Raw genomic sequence first — 10,782 nt, 5'->3', positions numbered from 1 at the left:
GAAGAAGAAGAAGAAGATGCATACCGAGTTCTGTTCCCAGCAAGGTTCGAAAAATTGTGATCCCCTATTAATGACGTTAAATGCAGGCATAGGCAGAACTAGAGCTTACATGCGTCCATATAATGGGTTTGGTAATCAACAAGTTAAAATTAACAACATTTTTCAAGATTGGCAATGGATGATTAAGTTGATTACCCCATCAGATGCAGAAATGATAGAATGCAGATTTGGTGTGGAGTCTGCACTTTCAATTTTAACAGTTACATGTATATCTGCACCACAGCCTGCAGAAACCATATCTGTACCACAGTTACATGTATGTTTGTTATTGTCATCTCTCAAAATTCTCCATCCACTAAAACAAAATCCTCAAACATTCCATGAAAATTGAGATAGAAAGGGAAAATGAAAACACTAGACCTTAAGCGCCAACAACTTCAGCTTCCTCCTCTGCAATTGGTTCATCTGCTGGCCTCTCCAACTTCACTCCGACATCTTCTGAGTAGTCACCATGAACCTCCATCAGCTTGCCAAGATCAAATTTTGGGGCCTTAAGGATCTTGACTTTCCAAATGAAGACATTCTGCAGAGGATAGATGCTGGATGTCGCCTTCTCGATCTCCTTTCCAATCACCTCAGGGATGAACTTCTGCACCAACTCCTTGAGATCACAGGACATTGCCTGGTTAACCATGATTTCCCTCTTTTTTCTGCGAATCTGTCTATTTGGCTTGACTAGGCATAACAGGTTCGCTTAACCTGGTTAGGGCGCCTCTTGGTGAATACAATGCGAAACATTCTCAAGGTGTAGTTGTCTGTCGTCTTCACATGTACATGCGCCTCGATCAAGGTTTGCCACTTACGGACTAGCGATCTTAATTTTTCGGTTGTAAAATCTTGTAGAACTGATCCTCATCAGCTTGAAGGTCAGCCAAGGAACACTCAATCACTTGGTGTTTGAGACCTTCATACTGCAAGTTACAGACATTAAAATAAATGTGATGCTTGTGACTTTAAATAGACATTAAAAATACTGTAATAATGTTTTCATACTGCACTTCTAGCAGAAAATATTCAGCATACAATTTGCTCCTTAGATTTCCACCATTGGAAACTCATTTGCTAACTATTAAATAGCATCATTTTCATTACGGCCAAGTGCATCAACACATTCTAATAAGCTATCCTTCATATTCCAGTAATTTGTAAATAATATGAAATTACTGTGCTCCATACTCAGAAAATGCTCCAGCTCCCTTAGATCACTATAAGTTACTGTGCTCCTAGTATAACCAAAGAAAAAGATCTAAATACAACTTCACCTTGAACTGTAGGGTACTGTTGGTAGCATCACTTATTAGCTCCCAGTTTGGACCCATATCATGCATGAGGACAACAAGTGCCTGAAATAAGAAATTTTAGTTAGGGAGTTCTCCATTGTCCTTGCAATTAGATTTCATATTTATTCTATTTACATGGGTTTTGATTTCTTAAAACTATTAAAATGACCAAACAGAATTTTCAAAAACAGAGTGCCAACATCAATGAAAATACAGCTTCTAACAGGAACTTCATTTCCATCAATGAAAATATTCCATAAGTGGCCATTGATTTTCTAAACAGATCTATCTGATTCCCAAACAACTCTAAACATGCACCACTACAAGCCATGCCTGCTAACCTGCCATCATTGTAGGACATCTTAGCCATGCATTAGGTAGACTAGCCTGAAATCTTTGTATAGGGACTCATTTCGACCAGCAACATAGTTCACGCAAGAAAGAAAGAAAGAAATAGTGTCCACAATGAGGGAGAAATATAATTATTTCAATGAAATCCATAAATGTAACTTTCTATGACTTAGAATTAGTGTGTATGATCGGACCTAGAAAATAAAAGTCTTTATTAGTTCTACCAAGTTGTATATTCTGGAAATGAGAGGACAGAATTTCTACGGTTGCAGAGAATATGAGACCTAAGTGTAAACCATCATTGTGTTATTTTAAAAATTGATCACATGTATTCCAAGAAATAAAAATATACCTTCTGGAAGTAAAAACCCTTTGCTCAATGCAGGTCGTTCATAAGGTACAACCTGCAAGAAAACAAAACTTAATCATTTTAGAATAATAACAAATCATGAATGCACAAAAATAAAGTAGTTTACATATGGAATACACCTTGAACTAGGTCAATTGATAAAACCATATAACAACAGTTCACATTCAATTGGAAAATATCCACCAGTTGAATGGTAGGAACATCCAACGGTGGGTGGTTTTGAACATGACCCATCCATAGTGCATCCCACTATATGAATGATTTGTGGGCTGCAAAAAGTACAAAAGAGCATTGTTTTGATTATAGACAATTGTTTGTTTCTTCATTCATTACATTCTCTCACAAGAGGAAGTATCCAAATTCCAATTTCGTAATTTGTACTGCCCATAAAATCCACCCTCCTATGTCCTAACGATCCACTTGGCCATCTGTATAATGTGGGCCATTAGATGTAATTGCCCATTTTCAATCCACCGACTTGATGGCTACGATCATCCAATAACAAAGATGTCATTTGCTGGTATGAACAAAAGAATGATATTTTTCTGATTCAGCATCCTTTGTTTCTTCATCCATTACATTCTATCACAAGAAATATCCAATCTCTAATCAAGGAATTTTCTCAGCCCATTAAAATCCTCTACTACCATCACCAAGTGATCCCATTAACATCATAATCTATGGAATGTAAAATCATCAGATCCAACATGAATGAACTTATAGGCCAATGATCCTGTTAAGTTCCATGAGTACCTCTGAGAATTGTAAGGCCATATGCCGACATATGCGAGCAAATCTGCCAGCCTGCAAGCACAAATAAACTCAAAAATTATATTAGCTTCAAAAAATGAAAAAAAAATGATAAAACTCACCTTGATGCCTTTCTCCCTCCTCCTTAACCCGGGCTTGGGACTGGCAATGCGAGGAGTTGCATTGGCGGAGTTAAAAAAGGGCTTAAGCTCCATTTGGTTTGAGATAAATTTACATTCATAAACACCAATGTGATGACCAAATGGAGCCTAAGACTATAAATATATTCAAATATATAGTGCAAAATTCACGCAGACTATAAATATCGATGAACTATAGAGTACCAAAAAAAAAGCCATACATCATATAGAGTAACTACTTAAGCCAAAAAAGAAGTATCATGTAAGCCCCAACCAAAACCCACTTAAGCCAATTTATTATACGTTCAATTATATAGTACTATATTTATTCAAATTATAGGAATCTCATTGATTGCTTCCCCCATTGCACATGTGATCCCGAACCGGCCTCTCCAAGTGTAGATGCGAATCCATCTTCTTTCCACAAAGGAGCATCAGGGTGTATAATCTTAGTCAGGATAACAACAAAAGCTCCCTCTGCTAATGGCTCACAATGGACAACTGCATTTGGACTAACTTCGTGTACTTGATCACGAGCAACAACACCACGTAAGCCCTAACTAAGCAACTCACATTTCTTACCGATATATATCGTATCCGGCTACATGTACACATATAAAATGGCGTTAGTATTGTTAGCATTTATAATATAATTGTAAGCTTATTACATTAGCGAAATTATAATTGCATACCGATGATCCTTGAGTAGATTTAGCCACTGGTGGTGATGGGAGGTTTTGACCAGACTATGCCTCTTAATGCATACCCACCTAGGACTTTATATCAACCAATGATTTCTTTATCTCTAATATCTCCTGCATTAGGCCTTCTTTTTCTTTTGCCATATTATGTAGCTTTGAACGGGCAGGGGTTGACTTCTTTAGTCCTGTTTTGCTTATCGAGCAACCCAGACTACGCATTCGCCCTCTACTGTCAGAACCAACCAACTGTAAAACATTGCAAAACAAGTTATTAGGAAATTCATAATTACCGTGAAACTCAAGTCATTTTAAAACTTTATTAGTACCTGTGTAAGGGCAACGTCAACGCCGGTCATCTTAGAAGAAGTATTGCTATTATAAAGCTCATCTAGTTTTTGCTGTGACAAAATTAATACAAATGAATGTAAAATAATTTAAAGTTATATAATGACATTTCATAATGGTACTAGTTAGTGGTAGGAGGGGTGCACTTACAACAAGGTCAGGATACTGGACGACTTTGTCCTTGCTCGTATGGGCTCTTAAGTAGACATCACCTCTACCTATCTCGGCATCAGAGGTAAGATTCTTCTACATCGCCTTTGGCACATAACATATCATTCAAATACACATCATTAATAGAGTTAATTAGATCAAAATTAAATTTAATTTTAAACTATAATACCTATCTTTAGATACATACCATCTGATGGCGAGTAACAGCCATGCTGCGCTTCCCAAGACACGCAGGTCCTTTTAGCTTTGCCTGATTCACTTTATTCCTTACACTTGCTCTCTTGAATTGCTCAGTGTTGTGTTGATCCACAAAGATCCTCCAATCCTCCATAGGGACACCTGGGGGGACAGGACTATCTCTAACAACTATAGGATCGTTGTTTTTTATATATTTTTTAGTGAACCTTTTCTTATAATTTCTCCATGTTTCATTGATGCATTGTGTTATGTACCAAACACCTGCATCCCAACTTTGACCCCCAAACATATAAAATAGTGACAATGTTTCTATGACCTTTTGAATGTGTGTATATGGTACCTGGCGAAAGTCCTTGTATATGATTGGGATATGAGCACGGGCTAGGACACCGATATGCGATGCAAAGTCTTTGTGTTTGGGACTGTCCTTATTCGGTTGCCCGAATTCATTCGTCTTAAGGACTTTTTTCCTAACATGTTGCACATGTAAAGAAGCACCCTTAATAGGGCCTCTCTTTATAGATGAAGAAGAAGCTGCCAAATCTACATAAAAAAGAATAATAATTATATATAAACATCGTTAATTACTGCTAATATATAAGAAAAATGAAATCTATATATCTAATTAATGAGAACTATCTTATTACCTTTGGTGTTGCTCACATTTACACCCAATGCCTCTGGTTGTGAATCCATGTGTTTATTTATATGCTAATAAAAAAAAACACTAATGGTTAAGAAACAATTTAGATAACAGATAAAGCACAAACAATTCACTATATTATCTATACCTTCATTATATTGCCTTGTAGGCCAAGTGGATGGTAGGATGCATCATCATGACAAATATCGATGGAGGGCATATAACCTCAAGTTGACATAACGTCCTAGGCATGCCCCTCTCGAGAGTAATGAATATTTGAAGGTCTATGTTTGACGAGCATAAGGCATTAAAGAATGTGTAAAAGCTTATAATTATAAGACGAATGACCTTACTATCCTTGAATGCATGCTGGATAAGAATTGGGAGTAGATGCTGCATCAACACATGATAAGAATGAGACTTCATTCCCTTTAAATCCATGCAATCTTCCGTTACAATGGTCTTCCAATTCACATTAAAACTATTAGGAACACGCAGATTATGCAAAGTCTGGATGAAGAGCTTTTTCTCTTCTTTTCTTGGACAGAAAGGATCTTGTTTCTGGATCATCTTGCCATTGTTCTTTTTCAGTCATAGACGCTTCTTAATTCCCAACCGTTTCAGGTCCCTGCATGCATTAACATTATCCTTGGTTTTGCCAGGCATGTTCAACATCAAAGTGACAAGGATTTCACATATATTTTTCTCGACATGCATAACATCAAGGTTGTGGCGCATGAGAATATCTTTCCAATACTCCAGATTAAACAATATAGACATATTAAGGTTCACAGTTTGTCTTTCGACCTCAATCCCATCCAGATGGATCGGTTGTTGTCGTATCTCCACTTTTTTTATTGTATGTGCCAGCACTTATGTCCTTTCTAGCTTGGTCTAACATTGGCAACCACCATCTATGGCCCATATAAACATGTTTCTTTTCATATTTGAGTCACAAGGAATCTGTGTTGGGACCACATATAGGATAACCATATTTACCCTTGGTTCTAGAACCGAAAACGTTACCATGTGCTGAAAAGTCATGGATTGTCCAAACCAGAACTGCACACATATTGAAATTGCTTTCGTGGTATGCGTCGAACGTCATAACCACTTTCTGCCATAAGTCTTGAAGTTCATCAATCAATGGTTGTAAGTAAACATTAATATCCTTTCCCAATTGTCACAGTCCCTTAATGAGAAAAGTCAATATAATAAATTGAGGTTTCATATAAAGCTTTGGTGGAAGGTTGTACATCATACACATAACGGGCCATGAACTATATGAAGTGCTATAAGTGCCGTATGGGTTAAACCCACCTGTAGCTAAACCTAATCGAACATTGCGAGGCTCAGCCGAAAAATCCGTATACTTGTCATCGAGATTCCTCCATGCAATAGAATTAGCTGGATGCTCCATCTTTTCATGTTGCAATTTCCTGATTGAGTGTCAGGACATTTCTTTCGCCAACCATGGCACACTAAACATTCTTTGTAGCCTTGGTGTTAATGGAAAATACCTTAACACCTTGGCAGGTACTTGAAATTACTTTCTGTCATCATCCATTTCTGTCTTGAACATAAAAGCTTTACAAGTTGGACAACTAGTTTTCATCTCGTGCTCTCTCTAGTACAAGATGCAGTCATTTGGACAAGCATGGATCTTCATATAATTAAGACTCCAACTTTATAATGATCTTCTTCACTTGATAGGTATTAGTTGGGGCCTTATTACCACAAGGCAACACCTTGTTTAGTAGTTGAAGGAGCTTTGTAAAGCTTTTTTCACTCCATCCATAGTTCACCTTTAATTTAAAAAGTTGTATAATGAAAGTCAGCACAGTGAAATCTTCTGCCCCAGTGTATAGCTCAGTCATTGCTTCTTGTAGATTTGCTTCAAAATCATTACTTTCATTTTCCCCAAAATTGCCTTTAACTATAGGGGTCACGTTTGGCTCATCCTGGACAACTTTATCTAGGTTATTACCACCGAGTTCTTAAACGATCATGTTGTGAACGTCATTTAAGTTTGGGACACTATGGTATTGTTGGGAACTTGATGCACGTTCAGTACACTCAGGTGATATATGCTCACCATGCATGTTCCAAACCCTATATCTTGGATCGAATCCATTTTTTATTAGATGTATTTCCAAATCATCGTGAGAAATCGGTAAACGTGCACATTTGTAAGTGGTGCATGGACAAAAAATGGCTTCTCTACCAGGAAGGTGATCTCGTGCAAACTTTAAAAAACTTCTCATTCCAGAAATAAAACGTGGGTCCGGAAAACTTAGTGTTATCCACTCCCTATCCATTACAAGTAAAACTTGATTAACCAAAGGGTCCTTTTTGAACCTACATCTTACCAAAAAAATAATTAATAAGTGTTTTTCACTCATTCACAATTATAATTCTAAACACATGCATCTATGATCTTGATTTGAAACCAACTAAAACACCAAAGAGTTTTGAAATACTTAGCTAAAATGCTAGTCAGAAATGGTTCATTGTTGTTATCAATGCATAATGAAAAAAGATCATCTATTAGCATCCATACAAGCACAAAAAGTTACCCAAGGTAAAAGTTCCTTCGTTGCCATGAAAAGAGATCTTTGAAGACTTAAAACCCAGATGATGCACCCAAAATGTTATTTCAATAGTACAATATATTAAAAGCTACTAGATATGCATTTTTAGATAGGTAACAAATATGCCAGTTTATCAATGGGATAAGATGTTGACACTGATAACTATGCTTAGTTCATACCATAAACAGACAAGTTATCTATCACCTTTCACCATCTGTTAAAGTAAAAGGTTCTACATGTCTTGAAAAACTACTAGCAGCCATAAATCCCTTTTCATACCTAAAATGCAATTTATCAACATGGATCATTAGATCTATGACATTCAAACACCTAATTAGGGTCATCATGCACATGCATTGGTAGTTGACACCATAAATTCCTACATCTCATATTCTCTTATTGTAAACAAACAAGTTTTAATATTTTCTCGTAGTTACAAATGACAAGACCCAAGTTATGATTTGCTTGACCAAGGTGGGAGAATTTCCCACGAGTGCACAAACCATGGAATAAGGCTGGGCCGGGGCCTAACACAATCAAACTCTTGAATAGAGTTGGCCTGAGGGGCCAGTTCAAAATTCTAGCAAAGGCTTGGCCCATTACCAGACTTACTGTGGTGATAGATTTTGAATTGATCGGAACGAAAAGTTGTTAGTTTGATTGTAATGGAAAAGGAAACTATCCAACGCAATGCGTATACACCAGACTGGATAATGTCCTTTGCTTAGAGGATCACTTCCTGATCATGATGGAATAGTGATTTGGGAAGGATAAATGAACCCACCATGATCTATGATCATGACAGATAATGCTCAGGCACTGAGAAAATTACTTAGAAATTGCATACATGACATACAAATATGTTAAATAAACTTTCCAAATCATGGCTAAAAGACTTGGTAACTTGATTTGACTTACCCAGCCCATAGTCGAGTCATAACTTGCTCAAGTCATTGTGACTTACAGTATGAAACTAGATCAGGTCCAACTGATTTCAAGTCAACTCAGACAAGTCACATTAATCTCGTTTTGTGTCTTAAAACCATGGTCCAAATTATGATTCTGAATTTAGTTAAATGGTGAGAAAAAATTACTGCTCATTTGATTATCTGACTATTAGATTGGTGGACATTTATTGGATATTAAGAATGAAAAAAAAGAAAAAATCCAATAATGCTATTTCAACAAACAAGTATCCATGAATTAGAGGTTTGGGCTTTTAAACAATATGATTTTAGGACTGTGACTTGGCCCCTATGAGACAATTTAGATGGTTTTAACTTATGTACTTCATAGGTACAAGTTCTGAGTACTTATGTATCAAGAGTCATATGCTCTACCTAAGCATCAATATACCAAAAGCTTTTAAATAACATGCAGGATAGTCCATCATCTATCTGGACACTCCATTGATTTTCATATGACTAGCGAAAGGCCATGAAGCATGAACTAAGAGCCCCACTCTCGTTCCTAAATGCTTATTTCCTGGCCACCAATCGAAAAGGTTATATTTCCCTGTGTGGGCCACCACCATGGTTGTATTATTAGTTGATGTACATACTGAAAATTCAAGTAAGGTGTACATGTTGATCAACGTGCTTAGCTCATGATTATGTACATATGGGACCCACTTGTTTCTGATCCAAGAGGTTCATCTGATGGACCCACTGTGGATGGGAAATGCGTCTGAAATCTTCCAATTTGTCAGATCCTAACCCTTTAATTTTTGGTTTTTTTCCTCATTTAAAGTAGATTGTTGTCTTCTTCTTCTTCTTCTTCTTGTTTTTTTCCTTTTTAAAAGAAATTTTCTTTTAACTAATCAAAGGGTTCATATCATCCAACTTTCCAATCTGAGAGATTACTAGAGTGCCCATCGTCCATGGTGAGGTCCATTGGGTGAACCTTTTGATCACCTGGCAATGAACCTCACATGTACAGAATCCCACGTGTAATCGAACTTTGCCTATGAGGATCCTTTAATTCCTCAATTGCATGATGCCTATATTAGGAAAAGATAACATCACATCTAGCCATAAGTAGCAGCCACCAAACAAATTATCTGTCTTTCGCAAAACAGACTCCGTATGGTATATATTATAGTATATATAATATATTATAAATTTAGATATAATGTATATTTATAATACACACACACACACACACACACACACACACACACACAAACATAAAAGAATCGTTGTTAGGAAAGATTAGATAAGAACCTGTCACTCTAATGTGAGAGAACGGACAACTCTTTTCAGTGCTTCAGATGCCTTCAGTAGATCAGATTCTGAATGGGCAGCAGAAAAAACATGCGGATGCCTGCAAACCAACAACCATCAACATGAGGACCATGCTGAAGAAATCTACCATTCTCCTTACTGATAGTAATATCATCGAGCACTTTTAGATCATTCTTGAAGGAACTGGTTAATGTGGCACAAAAGATAGCAAAGGAATGAACACTGGCAGAATGCAGTTCTTTCATGTGAGCAAGAATGCAGTTCTTTCAATGTGAAGTGCCAGACCACCGGCAATCGGAACTCCACATTTCGGCTTCCCTTGCATTCTAAGTTTGCAAGGGAAGTAAAAGGATGTAGGGGAAGTAATCAGAAAGATCCACATACACAAATCTGAAAGGAAAAAAAGCTCATATTCGAAGCTTACCAAGTTCTGAATTCGCTATCGAGATGTCTTCTGGAGTGAGAGAGAAAAGGGGCGTGGGATATCGAGATCGAGAGAGGGAGAGAGAGAGAGAGAGAGAGAGAGAGAGAGAGAGAGAGAGAGAGAGAGAGAGAGAGAGAGGGCGCGGGAGATTGAGAGAGATCGAGAAAAGGGAGGCGCAAGATTGAGATTGAGAGAGATATGGAAGAGGGGCGCGGGAGAATGAGAGAGAGAGAGAGACAAGGGGCACGGGAGATTGAGAGAGATAGAGAAAAGGGAGGCGTGAGATTGAGATTGAGAGAGATAGAGAAGAGGGGCGCGGGAGATTGAGAGAGAGAGAGAGAGAGAGAGAGAGAGAGAGAGAGAGAGAGAAAGGGGAGAGAAAGGGACGGACGTGAGAGGGAATAGGGGTGAGTGATGGAGGGAAATGAATTTCGTGATAGGGGAAAAGACAAAAGGCAACACGGTTTTTTGCATTTTTACCTGCTACAGTCCTGCTCCGGTTTTTAACCACTAAA

At 37.5% G+C, this 10,782-nt stretch overlaps 1 protein-coding gene across 1 annotated transcript; it reads right to left on the bottom strand.

Moving 5' to 3' along the window:
* Positions 1 to 331: 331 nt before the first annotated feature.
* On the bottom strand, positions 332 to 808 carry LOC131251377 (small ribosomal subunit protein eS1z-like). Its single transcript, XM_058252057.1, has one exon. It carries the CDS (start codon positions 692 to 694, stop codon positions 422 to 424), a length of 273 nt encoding a protein of 90 aa, XP_058108040.1. The 5' UTR covers positions 695 to 808; the 3' UTR covers positions 332 to 421.
* Positions 809 to 10,782: the final 9,974 nt, after the last annotated feature.

This window comes from Magnolia sinica, chromosome 7 (assembly GCF_029962835.1).
Source record: "Magnolia sinica isolate HGM2019 chromosome 7, MsV1, whole genome shotgun sequence".
Lineage (NCBI taxonomy): Eukaryota > Viridiplantae > Streptophyta > Magnoliopsida > Magnoliales > Magnoliaceae > Magnolia > Magnolia sinica.
Note: the sequence above shows the minus strand (reverse complement) of the source record. Positions and strands in the feature narration are given on the sequence as shown.

Bases quoted from the DNA above. Each gene is read 5' to 3' on its own strand.
- LOC131251377 (XM_058252057.1), bottom strand. From the start codon at position 694: ATGGTTAACCAGGCAATGTCCTGTGATCTCAAGGAGTTGGTGCAGAAG.